Raw genomic sequence first — 22,251 nt, 5'->3', positions numbered from 1 at the left:
TACTGGAAACAACAGCAGCAATGGGAGGTGACGAGAACACGTCGCTCTGCCCTACGCGGCGTTTCGTGATAGAGTCACATCATCCAGGGGCACCTTATTTCTTATTTAATTTCACTGTGTTTGTGTTACATAGATGAATCGCGGCTATAATTGTTATTGTTTATGTATTTCACTGTAGCACAGTTATTCCCCTCATTTTTCTTATGATTAAATTAGGTCCCTGTGCTGTTGGACTGGTCCCCGCAGCCTCTTCTCCTCTATGCTTAGGAGGTTGCAGGTCCTCTGACATCATCAAATACAATTCAGAGCCCATAACTTTGCATTGGACATGAGGATGCCGAGGAATAGTCCATCTCTGGAGAGTAGGGGAGAAGAGCAAAGCGCCAGCTTCCAGGATCAGGTAAGTAAAACTGTGTTTTCCGGTACCCTAAACCTAAACAAGCATTTGATGGTTGCAATGCAGAAGCAGCCTCAATACGAGGGAAAATTTTCCTTTCCCCAGAGATGGGCTTTAACGTCAAATTTTAAGGATGTAGCAGAAGATTTTAGGGTTTACTCACGGGTGTTCTTCAGAAATAATTTGGTTGGGTTACTAAAATTGGAGCGGAGAAGCTGATTGGCTACCATGCAGAGCTGTACCAGATTTTGCACTCTTTTAGTTTTAGTAAATCAGCCCCAAAAGTGTTGTATTCCTATTATCCATTCTAAATCAGCTCCACAGATTCTCTGCACAATTCCTAGAAGTGGCCTGCGCCTGCTCTGTGAAAATTGCTTTCACTTTCATTCTTAGTCTACGTTTCTACTTTGATTAGAAGCTGGACGACACACTTCCTTATTCAACTCAAAGTATTATTTGTAATGAGTTCCGATTACGATGGTCCTCAATGAAGAACAGAAGGCTGTCTATGCGTTTGGTGAACTTTATAGCAACTTTGCCTGAAGTTGTAAACCTGGACCTGCTTGTGGCTTTGAGCCTGAAGCTCCCTGCAGAACTGTCATGGATTACTCTGCATGTGGAAGGACAGGCAATGGTGAGTGCGTACATTTCATAACTGCTCTACTTAAAGGGAACCTGTGCTGTAAGGCAGACTGAACAAAATTTAGAAATGATTTTGTTTTTATATTCAGAATTCAGAATACTTTATTGATCCCAAAAGGGAATCAGGATGTTCAAGAAATTCAACTTGCAAAGGATCAAACTGTTCTTTGTAGGCGGGGTTGGTGTGCTTGTGGAACTTTTTAGTAACATTCCTTGGAGCTTTAAAGAAAACTTGTTCACTCAATCCAAAACTAGTGAATCCTTTTTGGCTTGGCATAAACTTTAAAACAAGGATTAACTCCTCCCTTTTAGATTGTAAGCTCTAACGTCTGCCCTCATATTGTAAATCGCTGCGCAAACTGTTGGCGCTACATACATCCTGTATAATAATACTCCTTTTGGGCTCATTTACACTTGGGGTCGGGATGGGGCTGTAAAATCAGCACATTGAGCCACATTTTTCCCACCCCCCCTTAGGCTGAAAAGGCAGGCAGACAGGGTTATACCCATGTCATGGCTGCAATGCTTTTCTTCAGAGCCACAGCAAAAATGATACCCTCTGAATCTGCCAATGTATGTGGTCATACACAGTGGTTTCAGCATTTACAGGGTTAAAACAGGTGCCAAGGAGGCAACATATAGCCTCCTCACATCTGTCGAACGCCTCTAAAAAACAATCCACTGCACATCTAACCTAATGCCCCATACACACTATAAGAAAATTGGGCAAACATTTTCATCCGAGGAAAGACCGTATGGTTTTCTGATAGTGTGTACACAACTTTCGACAGCCGATTCGACCTTCCGACCAAACTCCAAAATTTTACTCGTACGGGAACCAAACGAACGACTTTAGTTTAATGTGTACCGTTTTCGTACAATTTTTGTACAGTTTTCGTACAATTTTTGTACAAGAAAAATCAGAAACAAAAGACTGTGCATAACCAGAAACAATAAACAAAAAAAAAAGCCTTTGTCATACGAGAATTTTCATGCATTATTTCCTTCCTAGGTTCTAACTTGCTGTGAAATATCGAAGGAAAAAAAAAAGACTATCATTCGGCCGATTTTCTTATAGTTTGTACCCCACTTTAGCCTTCAGGTTTTTAGTGCTATCCAGAACCCTGCTGAAGAAAAGCATCCCCACAACATGATGCTGCCACCACCATGTTTCACAGTGGGGATGGTGTGTTCAGGGTGATGTGCAGTGTTCGTTTTGGCCACACATAGCGTTTTGCTTTTAGGCCAAATAGTTTAATTTTGGTCTCATCTGACCAGAGCACCTTATTCCACATGTTTGCTGTGAACCCCACACGGCTTCTCGCAAACTGCAAACAGGACTTCTTATGACTTTCTTTCAACAATGGCTTTCTTCGTGTCACTCTTCCATAAAGGCCAGATTTGTGGGATGCACAACTAATCGTAGTGTGGACAGACTCTCCCACCTATGTTGTGGATCTCTGCAGCTCCTCCAGAGTTACCATGGGCCTCTTGGCTGCTTCTCTGATTAAAGCTCTCCTTGCCCGGCCTGTCAGTTTAGGTGGACAGCCATGGCTTGGTAGGTTTGCAGTTGTGCCATACTCTTTCCATTTTTGGATGATGGATTGATCAGTGCTCTGTGCGATGTTCAAAGCTTGGGATATTTTCTTAGAACCTAACCCTGCTTTAAACTTCTCTACAACTATATCCCTGACCTGTCTGGTGTGTTCCTTGGCCTTGATGGTGCTGTTTGTTCACTAAGGTTCTCTAACAAAGCTCCAAGGGCTTCACAGAACAGCTGTATTTATACTGAGATTAAATTACACACTGGTGGACTCTATTTACTATTTACTAATTAGGTCACTTCTGAAGGTAATTGGTTCCACTAGATTTTAGGGGTATCAGAGTAAAGGGGGCTGAATACAAATGCACGCTACACTTTTTCAGATATTTATTTGTAAAAGAGTTGGAAAACCATTTATCATTTTTCTTTCACTTCACGACTATGTGCCACTTTGTGTTGGTCTATCATGTACAATTTCAATAAAATCCATTTATGTTTTTGGTTGTAACATGACAAAATGTGGAAAATTTCAAAGGGTATGAATACTTTTTCAAGACACTGTATACTTTAAGTAAGCACTATGGAGGCAGTAATTCGCATATGCTTTTGAAAATGCTTGTAGTTTGGCTTTCAGCCTGATCCAGTGGCTTCATTACTTTTTGAATCCCTGACATGAAGTGATGTGGATTATGGGTTCTGACTCCACTGATTCGCATGCATGTGCTGAACCATAAACTGGGCCAAGACTAGCATTTTCAGGAAACAAACTAATGAATGACAGCTAGGGGAGGCAGGAAATTATCATCTCACAAGAATTCTGGCTATATTAGCAGGTTTTGCTGGGGTTCACATCCACTTTAAGGCCTCTTGTACGCAAAACTCCTGTCTAAGCATCTACTCTTTCAGACATAATTTCAGGCGTATTTTTGTAAGTTTTTTTTTGTGTATTTTCGTGCATTTTCACTTATATGCGTTCGTGCATTTACACACGCACTCGTGCAAATTTGAGCATTTTTAGGCAAATGTATTTAACTATGGAAATGGACATTTGCGCACATTTTTAAGCTTATTTACGTGAAATTGCGCGCATAAGGCGGAAATTACTGACCAAAAATGCATGTTTTTTCAATTTTTTTTACTGAATAAGGCACACTCGTTTGCATGCCTGTGTGCATAAGCACATTACAATTAATGGGCTGTATTTTAGCTCAGTAAAAAAAAGAAAAAACTGTACTGAGCTTTTTCAAGATGCAGTGTGCATGTGCAAGAGGCCTAAGTCTTTCAATAAAGCAGCTGACAACCGCTTCTCCCCCTCTCTCTCCTGTTGCTGTGAAATGCTTTATTGAAAGGATATACAGGAGGTCGGTGATTGTAACTGCCCCTGCCGTACCGATCATCCCCGACTGTGCCCCTGTGTCCTCCTCTGGCTCTCTGGGTCCTCCTCTGGCTTCAGGTGTCCTCCTCCCTCCCTCTGGTGTCGTCCTTCATCTCGCTGTGTCCTCCTCCAATCTCTGTCCTCCTCCTGGTCCCCCTTTGTGCTCCATGGGTCCTCCTCAGGTCCCCGTCCTCCTTTGTGCTCCGAGGGTCCTCCTCGGGTCTCCGTCCTCCGGGTCCCCATCTGTGCTCCGCGGGTCCTCCTTGGGGTCCCCCTCTGTGTGCTCTGTGCTCCGCAGGTCCTGTTCCGCCCCCCCCCCCCCCCCCAGATCTGTCAGGATGGAGAGCGGAGGAAGGAGTCGGTATATATGACATTTACCGGCTCCATCCTTTTCCGAATGCACAGAGTTAGTAATCACTGACTGTCCATTCACAACTGAGCATCGTAAACTGTGTTTACCATGTTTTAGTTTATGAATGGAGAAGAGATGCTATCTCCTGTCCATTCATCTTCAGTGCAGCTGAGGCTGCATAGAAAGGGACTGGGGAATCTCTGTCCTTAGTCCCTTTCACTGTCTCAAAGGGGAGATGTCAGGGGTCTGTTTAGACCCCTGATATCTCATCAACACCCCCCCAACAGGGCTGATATCGGTGCAACTCTAATAAATACAATATACAGTGGGGACGGAAAGTATTCAGACCCCCTTAAATTGTTCACTCTTTGTTATATTGCAGCCATTTGCTAAAATCATTTAAGTTCATTTCTTTCCTCATTAATGTACACACAGCACCCCATATTGACAGAAAAACACAGAATTGTTGACATTTTTGCAGATTTATTAAAAAAGAAAAACTGAACTATCACATGGTCCTAAGTATTCAGACCCTTTGCTCAGTATTTAGTAGAAGCACCCTTTTGATCTAATACAGCCATGAGTCTTTTTGGGAAAGATGCAACAAGTTTTTCACACCTGGATTTGGGGATCCTCTGCCATTCCTCATCGCGGATCCTCTCCAGTTCTGTCAGGTTGGATGGTAAACGTTGGTGGACAGCCATTTTTAGGTTTCTCCAGAGATGCTCAATTGGGTTTAAGTCAGGGCTCTGGCTGGGCCATTCAAGAACAGTCACGGAGTTGTTGTGAAGCCACTCCTTTGTTATTTTAGCTGTGTGCTTAGGGTCATTGTCTTGTTGGAAGGTAAACCTTTGGCCCGGTCTGAGGTCCTGAGCACTCTGGAGAAGGTTTTCGTCCAGGATATCCCTGTACTTAGCCGCATTCACCTTTCCCTCGATTGCAACCAGTCATCCTGTCCCTGAAGATGAAAAACACCCCCACAGCATGATGCTGCCACCACCATGCTTCACTGATGGGACTGTATTGGACAGGTAATAAGCAGTGCCTGGTTTTCTCCACACATACCACTTAGAATTAAGGCCAAAAAGTTCTATCTTGGTCTCATCAGACCAGAGAATCTTATTTCTCACCATCTTGGAGTCCTTCTGTTTTTTTTTTTTTAGCAAACTCCATGCAGGCTTTCATGTGTCTTGCACTGAGGAGAGGCTTCCGTCGGGCCACTCTGCCATAAAGCCCGACTGGTGGAGGGCTGCAGTGATGGTTGACTTTCTACAAGTTTCTCCCATCTCCTGACTGCATCTCTGGAGCTCAGCCACAGTGGTCTTTAGGTTCTTCTTTACCTCTCTCACCAAGGCTCTTCTCCACCGATAGCTCAGTTTGGCCGGACGGCCAGCTCTAGGAAGGGTTCTGGTCGTCCCAAACGTCTTCCATTTAAGGATTATGGAGGCCACTGTGCTCTTAGGTACCTTAAGTGCAGCAGAATTTTTTTTTGTAACCTTGGCCAGATCTGTGCCTTGCCACAATTCTGTCTCTGAGCTCTTCAGGCAGTTCCTTTGACCTCATGATTCTCATTTGCTCTGTCATGCGCTGTAAGGTCTTATATAGACAGGTGTGTGGCTTTCCTAATCAAGTCCAATCTGTATAATCAAACACAGCTGGACTCAAATGAAGGTGTAGAACCATCTCAAGGATGATCAGAAGAAATGGACAGCACCTGAGTTAAATATGAGTGTCACAGCAAAGGGTCTGAATACTTAGGACCATGTGATATTTCAGTTTTTCTTTTTTAGTAAATCTGCAAAAATGTCAACAATTCTGTGTTTTTCTGTCAATATGGGGTGCTGTGTGTACATTAATGAGGAAAAAAAATGAACTTAAATGATTTTAGCAAATGGCTGCAATATAACAAAGAGTGAAAAATTTAAGGGGGTCTGAATACTTTCCGTCCCCACTGTAGAAACACTGATAATACCCATAACAAGTAATTCGCCAGGTTTACACTTAATGTGACATGCTGCATTAACTTTTTATCAGCCCTGATATTTGCAGATAGTTGTTCAAATCACTGATTTTTACTAACTGAATTTAGCCCCGGTTCAATGCCGGCAACGGCACTGTCCGACTTTGTGGTGCCGCACTGATTTCCAAAAGTAGTTCTTGCAATACTTTTGGCGACTTTAGGAGCAACTTCAATAGACATCAGTGCATTAACCCGCACAGATATCTTTCAAATCGCCCCCGAACTCGCACTGAAATGCGGGTTTGAAATTGTGCAAGTTCAGCAGAACATACATGATTTCTAATCCACATTTAGTGTGAATGAAGACTTACTGACGGTCAGCAACCCTGCCTGAGACAAATATATAATTTATCTAGTTTGTTGTTTGTCAATTGATAAACCAGCTACAGTAATACATTAGATTAGTCCTATAAGGGAACATAAATAAGAAAAAAGTCAGGAAGTTGTGAAATCTGTAGCTAGTCATCTCCCGTGACTGCCCAAACATCATCATTAACTTTCAAAAAACTCATGAGGCTCTTTTACACTGAAACACAAAAAAAGGCAAAAGCGGAAGTGGCCAATCTTATACATTGAGTGTACGGTCACACTGAGACCCCTTTCACACTGAGGGTGTTTTGCAGGCGCTATAGCGTTAAAAATAGCGCCTGCAATCCGCCCTCAAACAGCTGCTCCATTGTCTTCAGTGTGAAAGTCCGAGGGCTTTCACACTGGAGCGGTGTGCTGGCAGGATGTCAGGAAAAGTCCTGCCAGCAGCTTCTTTGGAGCGGTGAAGGAGCAGTGTGTTTACTGCTCCTCCACCGCTGCTCCCCATTGAAATCAATGGGGCAGCGCTGCGATACCGCCGGCAAGACGCTGCTCTGGCGGCGTTTTGCGGGCAGATTTAACCCCTTTTCGGCCGCTAGCAGGGGTTAAAACCGCCCGCTAGTGGCCGAATAACATCACTAAAACGACGGTAAGCGGCGCTTTACCGCCAATGCCCCCCCGCCGCTCGGTGTGAAAGCTATCTGAATGCGGCTTTGAAATAGTGCAACTTCACTTGAAATTTCAAAGCTGCATATCAGTGCGACTTCAGGTGCGAGTTGGAAGACATCTGTGCGACTGTCATACCTGAACTTGCACAAAAGTAGTGCACAAGCTACTTTCAAAATCGGTGTGACTCTGATGGAGTAGGAGTCGCACTGTATTAGCTGCTTCCATTGCTGACAATAGGGAGCTACTTGTCATGCGATTTGAAACTATCAAATTACATGACAAGTTGCACAGGTGCGACCGGGGGCTAAAGTGACACTAAACTCATGTTTAAAAAAAAATTATGAAAAAAAATTTTTGTTGCTGTTAGCCTCCCCCAAATCCCCAAATTCCTTTTTTCTTTTTGCTCTGATCAGATATGCTGTTAGAGAAGGCAATATTCATTCCCCACGGTCATGCTGTGCACAAGTACATAGCCACCCTCTCTTGCTTGCTCCCAAGGTGAACTAAGGACTATTAATTATTATGGAATGTGTAGTGCATAGAACAGTGCACATAACCGCAACTAACACACACTGCTTATTCCAAACGAATGGAAGTGAGAAGGAAAAAGAGAGGTTTGTGTGCTCACAATGGACATTACAAGGAGGCATTAAAATACAGTAAGAAACAATTTCATGAAAAATATATCACAATGTCAATAAATAGTGATATGCATGTATTGTTTTGGATACTAAGGGTGTCCTTTAGTGTCACTTTAAAGTTTATCTACAACTAAAACCTTTTTTCCTAATTTTGGGTAAAGCGTGGATGGGTTGAAACCAGTGCTGGGAAAAGGTCCTCTGGCACACAAGGCCAGGATGCCAAAGTGTGCCATCCTCTGAGCTCCGAATTAATTTGGCAATATGAAAACTAACACAAATTTAAAACTGTAAAAAAAAAAGCACAAAGCAGTTTTTTGTTTAAATTAGCACTACAACATAAACAAGTGTAAATTTAAAATGTACATAAAAAATGTGTTTTATATATGTGTGTATATATATATATATATATATATATATATATATATATATTTGATTATTTTATTTATTTCAGGTACTTATATAGCCCCGTCAATTTACACAGCGCTTTACATATACATTATACATTCACATCAGTCCCTACACCCTCAAGGAGCTTACAATCTAAGGTCCCTAACTCACATTCATACATACTAGGGACAATTTAGACAGGATCTAATTAACCTACCAGCATGTCTTTGGAGTGTGGGAGGAAACCGGAGTACCCGGAGGAAACCCACGCAGACACAGGGAGAACATGCAAACTCCAGGCAGTGTCGTGGTCGGGATTCGAAACAGCGACCCTTCTTACTGCTAGGCGAGAGTGCTACCCATATATACACACACATATACACACAGGGAATGAAGGAATGCAGAAGTTAAAAAAAATAATTAGGATTCAAGAGGCTGAAATGTTGTAGAAAAGGCTGGTTACACAGGAAGAGCTGCGATCACCCATTGTATTCAGCAGGACTACGCACAGTCCAGGGCACAGCTAGATAATGCAGAGGTAGGAGAGGCTTCTGTCCCAGTTGCACCTCTTTGACGACATTTATCCTCTCTATTTCTCATGGTAACCAACCTTTGCCATAGGGACAGACCGTGATTGGAAATTTATTTTCTAACTGGGATAACTGAAGGATTAACCCTTTTTTTTTTTTGAGAGAGATTTCTTTTCATTCTCGTTGTTCTTGTAACAACCCCAATTAGGCACATACAGCACTGATTAGGTTTCTAGTTTTTTTTTAGTAATGCCACGCAAAAGCTTTATTTGCGGAGTCCACTTGTAAGCATGCAATGGCCCTGATGTATTTTATTATTTGTATTTTTTCCCAGATTTTTTAGGTAACTATTTTCACATATGTCATTATTAGTTTTTTTTGCACACAAATACACATTTTTATAATATTTTCCCATGCTGGTTTTCCTTTGTGCACATCTCTTTCATGCAAAGAAAATATTTTTGACAAGCACAACAAAGTTTTTTGTTTTTTTTTATTGAGAAAGATGAAAACTGATATATGAGTGTGCTAAAATAGAGCAGCATGAGGAAGTGTTCTAAGGATAACACCATGTCAGATGCCAGGCCCTTGTGTTTTTTATAGAGCTTGGGATTGTGCAATTCTTGAAATAACATGGCTGCTTACCTGTATTTTGTCTGCAGTCAGAGATTGTTTCATGCTTTTTTTGATGTATTGCTATTGTTATTAACAGTGAGGGGTGATCCTCTGTTACATTGTTCATGGCATTCACTGCCTACCAGGGCCAGCTTTTTGTCACAGGGGCCCGTAAGCACACAACATTGGTGTCCAAAGCAACACCCCTCTGCTATGATTATCTCTTTTACACATATTCTTTTGCTGCTCTAAATCAGGTTAAAATATAGTGAAATATTTAAATAAGCGTATATGAGTTACCTATATTTCTGTTAAAGATAGGAAACAAATCCTATCACCTTAGAGGAGCTGCAACAGGTGATGGCCTCCTTTTCAAATCCTAAAGCTCCTGGTAGCGATGAATTACCAATAGAACTATATAAAAAATTTGGGGATATACTATTACCTGAATTACTTACCATAATACGCACAGTAAAAGACCAAGGTTCTTTCCCAATGTCCATGTATGAAGCAGTAATAGTTGTTTTATTGAAGCCGCAGAAGGATCCTAATTAACCAGAATCCTACCGCCCTATTTTGATCTTAACTACCGATCTGAAACTTATAACCAATGTACTTGCAATGAGACTCTCGAAGGTGATAGCCAACCTTATTCACCATGATCAATCAGGATTCATTTACAATCCATCAATGGCGAACAACCTTCGTAGACTGTACTTAAATATGCAACTACTTACAGATAATATGGGCAACAGGGCTATACTATCACTCGATGCCACTAAGGCATTTGATAGCTGTGAGTGGCGATTCCTATGGAGGGTTCTATACAAGTTCAATTTGGGGCAAACTTTTTTTTTTCTCCTGGATTAAGCTTTTATGCAAAGCACCCTCCGCCCACCTTCGAATTCCCGGCAGGATAGATAAAAATCATTGAAAAAAGCGGCATGGGCCCCCCCACCCCCATCAATTACCAGGCCCTTTGGGTCTGGTATGAATATTAAGGGGAACCCTGCACCAAAATGTAAAAAAAAATGCGTGGGGGTCCCCCCAAAATCCATACAAGGCCCTTCAGGTCTGGTATGAATTTTAAGGGGAACCCTGTGCCAAAAAAAATGTTGTAGGGGTCCCCCCCAAAATCCATACCAGACCCTTATCTAAGCATGCAACCTGGTAGGCCGCAGGAAAAGGGGGGGGGCGAGAAAACGCCGCCCCTCCTGAACCCAACAGGCCACATGCCCTCAAAACAGTTATTATGTTCATTATGGCGCTTTCCACGGGCGCTCGAATTTCCCGCGAATGCCCCATAATGTTCAGTATTTACTTTATTTACATACATTCAACTCGCACATCGGGCTCATCCCTACTTTCTAGCAGCTGGGAGTTGCATTATAGCTAATTGGCTATCTCATGCCATCATTATCTGGCTTTGTAATAGCCACAGAAGCTGAGCAGGGCTGGGAATTTTACTGAATATGTTATTAATAGAGTCCTTTTTTGGTGTTTTGTAATGAAAAACCTCCTCCATTGTTTAAAACAGGAAAAACTGAATAAATATTGCAGTTGAAAATTAAAGTAAGCTTCTACATGGACTAATTAATTTTAGGCACTCTCCCAGTCACAAACTGGTCTCGTCCTTCTCTCCCCTATATAATCCATATTTATATTCATGAGGTCGAACTACAGTAGTACACTTTTAGCACAACTCAGTATAAAGCCTTTTATAGCTTAGGCAGACCATAATCTTTGCGAATTTCTTTCCTGCAACCTGTGGAATTTTGCATGATTTCCCCATCAACACACAGTCCCAGATAGCAAGCAATTCTGCTGCAAGTTTGAAACTGACTTGCTAAGCTATTGTTAGACTTGCCAGGCTTCACAAGTTTGTTGCACAATTGCAGCAAGTCCACATTGCATGACTCCACATCAACTTTCTTTGCAAATATTCTGCAAACATTCTGCAAGTTCTGGTTCAGTTATGATGTTCTATAGTCTGCCACACTGCAGTGACCCCTGTAGTGGAATAACAACCCCCCCTCTGGCCCGCCGGTGGAGTGGCACTAGCACAACTGCCCCTACCCCGCCACGGCATGGCACTAACACCACCAGCAAACCCCCCCACCCACTGTCTGCCGGTCAGTCCTTACCATGGATGCAGTGAGAGCAGCGGTCAGGTCTTTATGGAGTGCGGAGCTGATGCGGCTATCTTCCAGCGTGGTTGCCCCTGTCCTTAAGTGTGGCGGGCTCGGGGAAAGCTGCTCCGGTGTCCTCTTCTGGAGCAGCTGGTGTGTCTCCTCTCTGCTCCTCCCGGCGCTAGGCATCCAATAGGATCGCCTGACGTTTTGGTCAATCGAGGAAACAGGTTTCATACCCACTTCCCGATTGGCCGAGAGAAGGATCAGGGTTGCAACAGCGAATATTTATTTGTTGTTGCAACCTGGGTGGGATCGGAGCCCACCCTATTTTGAAGCCTTTTAGAGCCTCTGGCTCTAATCAGGTTCTTAAAAAAAAAAAACCTGCTGCTGTAATTCATATGCCCGGTGCCCTGAAAGTGGCCGGTCGCATAAATAGGGGGTGGCCGCAGTGGCCGTGGATAGATTCATGCTATGTATGAATCTATCAATTGCATATAGGGGGTGGCATGGAGAGAGGGGGCTGCACCCACATTTTGTTATGTTACAGCCTTATTCCAAAATGCATTAAATTCATTATTTTCCTCAAAATTCTGGACCGCCACTGGATCACTATGGCTGAATTTTCATGCTGTAGACTTGCAGAGGTCTTGCTGTAGACTTGCCACTGCAAATTTGCTCGTGCTAGAGACTTGCCATGGAAATTTGCTACAAATTTGAAAAGTGTCAACTAGAACCTGTGCTTAAAGTGCTCTGCAAGTGTACAATTTGCCATTGAATATGTGCAGCAAGTTAACAGATTTACAATTTAACACTGCCACAAATTTGTAGCAAGTTATCCTTGCTGTCTGGGTTGAGAGGTATAAGAAGCACGTATGTGATTTAACTGCTGGCTACTGCACAAATTGGACAAAGACATTTTTTTGGTGGTATCTTGAAGAAAGTAGCTCCAAACCTGTACTGCACTAGGCATGTAGCAAATAATACACCTGTTGCGTTTGCTGAGATTCCAAGCTAAAGCAGTTTTCCTCTGTTAGCATGCTATTTTTACAGACATACTGTGCATCCGGAAAGTATTCACAGCGCTTCACTTTTTCCACATTTTGTTATGTTACAGCCTTATTCCAAAATGCATTAAGTTAAAAAAATTTCCTCAAAATTCTACAAACAATACCCCATAATGACAATGGGAAAGATGTTTGTTGTAGATGTTTGATCTTTGCAAATTTATTGAAAATAAAAAAAATAACATGTACATAAGTATTCACAGCCTTTGCTCAATACTTTGGCACCAATTACAGCCTCAAGTCTTTTTGAGTATGATGCTACAAGCAGGGGCGTAACTGGAAATCACAGGGCCCCATAGCAAAATGTTGTATGCCCCCCCACACAAAAAAATGGCGGGACTTAAATTAAATAGTGGGCGTGGCTCACGTCTGAGATGAATGAGGAGAAAGAGAAAGAAAGAGAAAGAAAGAGAAAGAGAGAAAGAAAGAAAAAAAGAAAGAAAGGCTATATGTGTTCCAAAAAGTTTAACAATCAACAAATAAAGATACTCCAAACACCTGGTGTTGTTGCTTCAATCACCCTCACCTGTGCCAAATGCGGCCTGTGTGTTCCCAATGCAGCGTGGCCTACCTGTGCCCAATGCAGCCTCACACATGCCCAATTTGGCCTGCCTGTTCCCAATGCAGCGTGGCCTGCCCGTGCCCAATACAGCCTCACCTGTTCCCAATGCTGCCTCACCTGTGCCCAATGCAGCGTGACCCATGCCCAATGCAGCCTCACCTGTGCCCAATGTGGCCTGCCTGTTCCCAATGCAGCGTGGCCTGCCCGTGCCCAATGCAGCCTCACCCGTGCCCAATGCTGCCTCACCCTTACCCAATACTGCCTCACCCTTACCCAATACTGCCTCACCCATGACCAATGCAGCCTCACCTGTGCCCAGTGTAGCGTGACCCATGCACAATGCAGCCTCACCTGTGCAGAGAAAGAGGCGAGCCAGTGGCGGAACTACGGGGGAGGATGAGGAATGCATACTGCAGCCCTCAAATGGCTGTTGGTGAACATGGGGCTACCTCAGAGTGGTGGGCGAGCACCACCCGCACGGTCCCCCAGCCAGGGGAAGTGTTTTGCCGTCGACTCAAGGAGAACTACTGCGTTGTTTTTACATTTTTTTTCTTACCCCCCACCCTTTGTGTTTACTTGGAACTTCCCTTAGACCTCCCTCCCCTGGCGCCAAACCTCACATCCCCCCCACTCCCTGGACTTTCAGTACTGTGCCTTCAGGGTCTGCGACAAAGGGGGGGCAACTCTGACTTTAGCAAGAAATGCTCGGAAGCCCCCTTGGAGCTCAGACAGTTTGCATTGTGTCGGTAAGGCACAGCAACCTGCTTTCTGCCTGACCCGGAAAAACCATCAACTTTTACTTAAGTGCCTTACTGTTTCTGTATCCCAGGGGAGTGGGGGAGGGGAAGCCGGAAGCCAGTCCAAAAACTGCCTTTTACACTGAAACTCTGGTTTTTCTCCCACTTCCCCTCCCCCCACACCTTAACCCTTTTTTTCTTTTGCAGGAGATGAGCCGCGCCACCCCCCCCCCCCCTCCCGTTCAGCCAGTACTAACCTCCGGCCGCTGCACATTCCTAAGCAGCGAGCGGTGGACGATCCGGGCGTTATTCATTCCTCGGGGGAGGGGAAGGAGGTGGAGACTGCTGTCCTGTGATGCCGTCTATAGTTCAGCTTTGACCCCCGCCCCCCTTCTTTTTGTTGCTCAGGATGTCACCAGTTTTAACATATATAGTGTCTGCCTTCCTGCCCCCTCCCCCGTACAACCTGAGAGCAGTATTTAGGGGCGATAAGAGGCACAGATTTCAAAGATGGAACTCCAGCAGCAGCAAAGTTGTCCAGCTTGGAGAACGCCACAGCCAGGAACCTACTGGGCAAAGACCCATCAACACCCATGGTCCTAGTCTTTTTTTGTCTCCACTGTGGACCCACTGCATCATCGCGCTACTAAAAGCCCCGCAGCTGCCTCAGAGTGGGGGGGACGAGCACCGCCCGCACGGTCTCCCAGCCAGGGGAAGTGAGGAGAGGAAGAGGCGAGCTGTCCATACGAGCAGAGAGCTCAGCTGTAAGAGCTTTCATTAGAATTTCCTGTGTTCCCGGGGCTCACCGTCACGTAGCTCCACCTCTTGGCCTGGCACCTTTGATGATGTCACATGTCCTGCGTTTTGTCTATCAAAGGCGCCGGGCCAAGAGATGGGGCTATGTGATGGTGAGCCCTTGTAACACGGGAAATTCTAATGAAAGCTCTTACAGCTGAGCTCTCTGCTCGTACGGACAGCTCGCCTCTTCCTCTCCTCACTTCCCCTGGCTGGGGGACCGTGCGGGCAGTGCTCGCCCCCCCGCAGTATGCATTTCTCATCCTCCCCACGAGCCCCTCTCGGCTGCGGGCCCCATAGCGACCGCGTTGCTCGCTATGGCGGTAGTTCTGCCACTGGCTACAAGCTTGGCACACCTATTTTTTGGGCAGTTTCTCCCATTCTTCTTTGCAGGACCTCTTAAGCTCCATCAGGTTCGATGGGGAGCGTCGGCGCACGGCCATTTTCAGATCTCTCCAGAGATGTTCAATCGGATTCAAGTCTGGGCTCTGGCTGGGCCACTCCAAGACATTCACAGAGTTGTCCCGTAGCCACTCCTTTGTTATCTTGGCTGTGTGCTTAGGGTCGTTGTCTTGTTGGAAGATGAACCTTCGCCCCAGTCCAAGGTCCAGAGCGCTCTGCTCTGCACATTGTTGCATTCATCTTTCCCTTGGTCCTGACTATTCTCCCAGTTCCTGCCACTGAAAAAACATCCCCACAGCATGATGCTGCCATCACCATGCTTCACTGTAAGGATTGTATTGGCCAGGTGATGAGCGGTGCCTAGTTTCCTCCAGACATTACGCTTGCCATTCAGGCAATCAAACCAGAGAATTTTGTTTCTCATGGTCTGAGAGACCTTCAGGTGCCTTATGGCAAACACCAGGTGGGCTGTCATGTGCCTTTTACTGAGGAGTGGCTTCCATCTGGCCACTCTACCATACAGGCCTGATTGGTGGAGTACTGCAGAGATGGTTGTTCTTCTGGAAGGTTCTCCTCTCTCCACAGAGAAATGCTGGTGCTCTGTCAGAGTGACCACCGGGTTCTTGATCACCTCCCTGATTAAGGCCCTTCTCCCCCGATCACTCAGTTTGGCCGGGCGGCTTGCTCTAAGAAGAGTTCTGGTGGGTTCCACACTTCCTCCATTTAGGGATGATGGAGGCCACTGTGCTCATTGGGACCTTCAATGCTGCAGAAATTTTTCTGTACACTTCCCCAGATCTGTGCCTTGATACAATCCTGTCTTGGAGGTCTACAGACCATTCCTTGGGCTTCATGGCTTGGTTTGTGCTCTGGCATGCACCGATAACTGTGGGACCTTATATAAACATGTGTGTGCCTTTCCAAATCATGTCCAATCAACTGAATTTACCATAGGTGGACTGCAATCAAGTTGTAGAAACGTCTCAAGGATGATCGGTGAAAACAGGATGCACCTGAGCTCAGCTTTGACTGTCATGGCAGAGGTTGTGAATACTTATGTACATGTGATTTTGTTTGTTTGAAAGCTTTGCAAACTTATTAAAAAGTAAAAAACAAACTTCTTCAGGTATGGGGTATTGTTTGTAGAATTTTGAGGAAAACAATGAATGTAATCCATTTTGGAATAAGGCTGTAACATTACAAAATGTGGCAAAAGTGAAGCGCTGGGACTACATTCCAGATGCACTGTAGGTGGAACAACCAATGCCATATATTATAATATGACTATGAGTCCTGCTACTAGGTGGTAGTGTGTCTTATGTTTAACGCTTGAACAATGTAGTGGAACTACAAGGTTATGATGTAATTTCCTGTGTCTCTGTGTTCCTATTGTTTTCCAAATGTTGTTGGACACATTGCTAAGTCATTTATCCAGCAATATCTGCAGCAGCTTTCCAACATTCTCAAGCCAGAGAAGGTTAAAGTGTTGGTACAAGTTTGACTGCTACTTTATCCTCTGCATATAGCTGAGTTGTGGGTAGGGTTTCCACTTCAAGTCAAACCCGAACACTTTAGCGGCGCACAGCATTTTTCATTTTTTTTTAGCATAAACTATAAGATTGTAAAAGAACTTGGACACCTTTGAGCACTCTAAAGAGAATAGTAATGCAGCGTGCATAGCGGTTCGAAAATCACAAGGTGGGTGAACCCTCATGAACTAACTTCCGGTTTTCACAGAGCTCCTTCTGCTTCCACTCCCAGCAAGCAAGCGACTGTGTGCACTATGACTGCCAGAGACCAGAGCAGCACTGTGCATTACAGACAGCCAGGCCTCCCAAGTCAGACTGTCCCACTTCTGAGTCCTGACTCACGAGACAACCGCCAGTCAGGTGCCCACGTCCAAAGCAGAGAGCAGAGCAGACTGTGAGTGTGTAATACATTACAATTCCACAGGTCTGAGGCCTCCCCTCAGACCACCATCCAGCACTGTGTGTACATTACATAGGCCTCCTCTGACCACTGGCAGTGGCATCCAGGGCACTGCGCATTACAGGCCATCCCTCAGACCTGAGACCACCATCCGGCACTGTGCAACATTACAGGCCTCCTCAGACCACCGTCCAGAGCACTATACAGCATTACAGGCCTTCTTAGACCACCGTCCAGAGCACTTTGCAGCATTACAGTCCTCAAACCACCATCCAGGGCACTATGCAGCATTACAGGCCTCCTCAGACCACCATCCAGAGCACTGTGCAGCATTACAGGCCTCCTCAGATCACTGTCCAGAGCACTTTGCAGCATTACAGGCCTCCTCAGACCACCATCCAGAGCACTGGGCAGCATTACAGGCCTCCTCAGACCACCGTCTAGAGCACTTTGCAGCATTACAGGCCTCCTCAGAGCACCGTCCAGAGCACTGTGCAGCATTACAGGCCTCCCTCAGACCACCATCCAGAGCACTGTGCAGCATTACAGGCCTCCTTAGATACAGATTTAACCACTCTGGACGGTCTAAGTTTGTTCAAACCTTAATACCATAAATAATAACATATTATATTTTTTTACTCCAGGAGTATATAACGAGTTTGGAAATTCTAGAGAAATGCTTAAATAATGCATTACAATTTAACTAAACACATTAGATTTTAGTTGACTAAAATGATTTTATTAGACTAAAATGTACTGGAGATTTTAGTCGACTAAAATACGATGACTAAAATGGGACCAAAACTAAAATGGCATTTTATTCAAAGACTATTACTAAAACTAAAACACTTGCAGAAGACTAAAATGGGACTAAAACTAAAATGCCATTTTAGTCCTAAGACCAAAACTATATCTAAATTGCTGCCAAAATTAACACTGGTGCTTAGTGCCCTCTCACCATCCTGTCAAGCCTTGTTCTGAGCCACATTCCTGTATGAATATTGTTTCCGGGTTTCAAGCGGACTGAAACCCGGACACATGATTAAAAACCCGGGCTGTCCGGGTGAATCCCGGACAGGGGGCAACCCTAGTTGTGGGGTTTTTTATAGAGACTCTTGTAGTGCTCGGCTGTGGGAAGCCAACAGTGGAGTTGCCACCATCTACTTAAATGAGTTAGTTTAGTTCTAGATTATTTGCTGATCCAAAATAGCTATTTGCCTGCTTAAATTCAGACTTTTAAGTTCACATCATTTGCAAGCTTTTCTCTGTTTTCCTTCCTTACATTTTTGGTTGATGGAGTTGAAAACAGACACTTCAGCACAGGCTGAGACCCAGGAGAGCTGACGATGGAATTCATCAGCTTGTTTTTGTCTGGTTCTCTCTGGATTTTAATGTCTGGCTGCTCAGCTAAAACCTTAGGAAACTAGTGTATCTGGAATGGATTTCCAGTGACCCTCCTCTCCCTTTCACTGTCAGAGACATCTGTCCTGCTCTTCCTGTTCATCCTGCAGGGATGGAGGCAAGTGTCAGCTACTGTGATAATTATACTAAACCTGACTCTAAAAAGAGAGAGTAATAGACCTGCCTATGCATGTGGTAAATAGTTTAAATTGCATTATTACACTCTCAGTTTACCTGACAAAGTACATTTGTTTGTTCATTAAGGCTTCCCTGCTGAGACAGATTCCGCAGAAAACTGCAACAAGGATTCCTCTACTGAGTAAGTTATTATTACATATAAGTTTAGTATAGCAACCTATGAGGACAGAAATAGGGGACCTGCCACTGCTTACTGCAAGCATATAGGATGGGAGTTGAGACTTGTCAGACTTCACGGGCTACTTGCTCATTCCAGGTCATTGACTCGTTGTATTGTAAAAACAAGTTTAGGACGGCATCCCTGGAGTCTGCACCTTTACAAACAAGTCAGCAAAGAACGTTCCCATATTTATGTGCTCACAGGTCTTATTTGAATGCGTATGTATTTGAGAACTAATCTAAGTAAATGGCACATATTTTAGAACAGTTAACCTATACGGTGGTTTCACCTGCCTTCATTTCCTCTGCCAGTGTTATACTCATCTATCTCCGATCCAGAAAGATATTGTTGGCAACACAGCCGATTATCAAAATCTTCTGTGCCCCGCTCATGCCCTGTGCACTCTCCATTCAATCTTATGAAGGGTTCATACTCTAATCAGGGAGCACAAAGTCTCCCTGAATGGAGAGTGCAAATTGCACGCATGGGCCAAGCTCCGAACACTTTGACAAGTGGCTATGCAGCTTCATCAGCAGAATCTTGCTGGATAGAGGACAGGTGGCTATAGGATTGGTGGGGGGAGACAAGAGGCAGAGGAAGCTACAATATAAGTGCAACTGTACCAACATTTGTAAGGAAAACTGAAATTATTTTGGACTTTTATATAGATTGACTAGGCTGGTAACAGTATTTAGAAATACCCATACTGGCCTAAAAAGTTGAGTTCTGGTGTCATTAATTATACATAAATCTATTTTGACATGTTTAATGAAAAATCATCTTGTACTTTTAGTGAGTTTGAATTATTACTGATGTCCTTAACATGACTTTTACATACAGTAATCACGTGCTTGATGTACTGTGCCTATTGCCAAGATTATATGTTATATACACATGGTTAGGCACCTGGTGCTTTAGATTTCTTCATTTGTCTTTCCATTGTTTTTGTGTTACATATTTCTTGGCAGTATGCACTTAAACAAATATCTTATGCTACTATAGGTCAACTTTGCTAGGAGTTGAAAGTAGTTCATGAACCAATTTAGACTAGCAACTAAGCAACCAGTTCGAAACAACAGTACTGCCTACGTTTAGTCACCCCATGGTACTTGCAAATACTTTTTTTTATTAAACTCCATATTCTCTTTCGTGAGCCAGTCTCATGATGGCTTACTCTGAATTGCAATCTTGATGGTTTGGATTTCTGCCACGTACCTCTCCAACATTTCACAAACCAAAAAGTCTACTTTCATTGACCCCCAGGTGCATTTTGTTTGTTTTTGGGACAGAAGGAGTCGGGTTTGCAGTCTAGTGTGCTCTTTGGTTAGGAGGCTCCCTGTACACATATAGAAGGATGCCTAGAAAATAAAGGTAATTACAAGAACCTTTATATATCTAAACCTAGACAGTACTAGTCACTTAAAAACTGACCTATGGAGTCCAAAGCTGACACCCTAGAAATATCTAAACATATCTCTCCTTTTCATTCAGTGCACACCAGAGTTCCTCAAGCCTAGATATATGTACAGTATCTCACAAAAGTGAGTACACCCCTTACATTTTTGTAAATATTTTATTAAATCTTTTCATGTGACAACGCTGAAGAAATTATACTTTGCTACAACTGTAAAGTAGTGAGTGTACAGCTTGTATAACAGTGTAAATTTGCTGTCCTCTCAAAATAACTCAACGCACAGCCATTAATGTCTAAACTGCTGGCAACAAAAGTGAGTACACCCCTAAATAAAAATGTTTAAATTGGGCCCAGAGTGTCAATATTTTGTGTGGACACCATTGTTTTCCAGCACGGCCTTAACCCATTTGGGCATGGAGTTCACCAATCACCAGAGCTTCACAAGTTGACATTGGAGTCCTCTTCCACTCCTCCATGACGACATCATGGAGCTGGTGGATGTCAGAGACCTTGCGCTCCTCCACCTTCCGTTTGATGATGCCCCACAGTTGCTCAATAGGGTTTAGGTCTGGATACATGCTTGGCCAGTCCATCACCTTTACCCTCAGCTTCTTTAACAAGGTAGTGGTTGTCGTGGGGGTGTGTTTGGGGTCGTTATCATGTTGGAATACTGCCCTGTGGCCCAGTCTCTGAAGGGATGGGATAATGCTCTGCATCAATATGTCACAGTACATGTTGGCATTCATGGTTGCCTCAATGAACTGTAGCTCCTGACACCAGGCCATACACGCTTGACACCATCTGAACCAAATAGGTTTATCTTGGTCTCATCAGACCATAGGACATGGTTGCAGTAATCAATGTCCTTAGTCTGCTTGTCTTCAGCAAATTGTTTGCGGGCTTTCTTGTGCATCAGCTTTAGAAGAGGCTTCCTTCTGGGACAACAGCCATACAGACCAATTTGATGCAGTGTGCGGCGTATGGTCTGAGCACTGACAGGCTGACCCCTTCAACCTCTGCAGTAATGCTCGCAGCACTCATATGTCTATTTCCCAAAGACAACCTCTGGATATGACGCTGAGCATGTGCACTTAACTTCTTTGGTCAACCATGGCGAGGCCTGTTCTGAGTGGAACCTGTTAAACCACTGTATGGTCTTGGCCACCGTGCTGCAGCTCAGTTTCAGGGTCTTGGCAATCTTCTTATAGCCTAGGCCATCTTTATGTAGAGCAGCAATTCTTTGTTTAGATACTCAGAGAGTTCTTTGCCATGAGGAGCCATGTTGAACTTCCAGTAACCAGTATGAGAGAGTGAGAGCGATAACACCAAATTTAACACACCTGCTCCCCATTCACACCCGAGACCTTGTAACACTAACGAGTCACATGACAACTGGGAGAAAAAATGGCTAATTGGGCCCAATTTGGACATTTTCACTTAGGGGTGTAATCACTTTTGTTGCCAGCAGTTCATAACATTAATGGCTGTGTTGAGTTATTTTGAGGGAACAGCAAATTTACACTGCTACAATGTAAAGTAGCGGGTGTACAGCTTGTATAACAAAGTGTAATTTCTTCAGTGTTTATCACATCAAAAGATATAATAAAATATTTACAAAAATGTGAGGGGTGTACTCACTTTTGTGACATACTGTATGTGTGTATACACATACTGTATATAGTTATTTATTTTTAATGGTGCTGATATTAGGAGGAAAGAAGCCTTCTTCCTCACATTAAAGCAGCTTCTCACCGCAATTCTCTACCTCTGGGCTGGAGAAGCTGAGATTTTACAGAGATGGCCAGTGAGATCTTCAGATGTCACCTTCACAAACCGGCCATCTGTGTAAAAGTGAATGACAGAAGGGTGTGTCCTGTGATGAGAAGTGAAGAACATGTTCTCTGCTCCTCACCTCAGCTTTATAAACTGGCACACATAACAGATCAGCCAAGATGATCAGGATCTTGGCTTTTCTCACAT

General features: G+C 44.0%; 1 protein-coding gene across 1 annotated transcript in view; it reads left to right on the top strand.

The window, feature by feature from the left end:
* Nucleotides 1–866: 866 nt before the first annotated feature.
* Nucleotides 867–22,251, top strand: part of LOC141105947 (uncharacterized) — a 56,258-nt gene continuing 34,873 nt past the window's right edge. Inside the window, exons 1-2 of the mRNA XM_073596181.1 lie at nucleotides 867–1,031; nucleotides 18,764–18,818. Coding sequence (XP_073452282.1) covers nucleotides 998–1,031; nucleotides 18,764–18,818 — 89 coding nt within the window. The 5' untranslated portion in view covers nucleotides 867–997. The remainder of the gene's footprint in view (nucleotides 1,032–18,763; nucleotides 18,819–22,251) is intronic.

The sequence above is a fragment of the Aquarana catesbeiana genome, linkage group LG08, assembly GCF_042186555.1.
Source record: "Aquarana catesbeiana isolate 2022-GZ linkage group LG08, ASM4218655v1, whole genome shotgun sequence".
NCBI lineage: Eukaryota > Metazoa > Chordata > Amphibia > Anura > Ranidae > Aquarana > Aquarana catesbeiana.
This window is presented reverse-complemented; position numbering and strand designations above follow the sequence as displayed.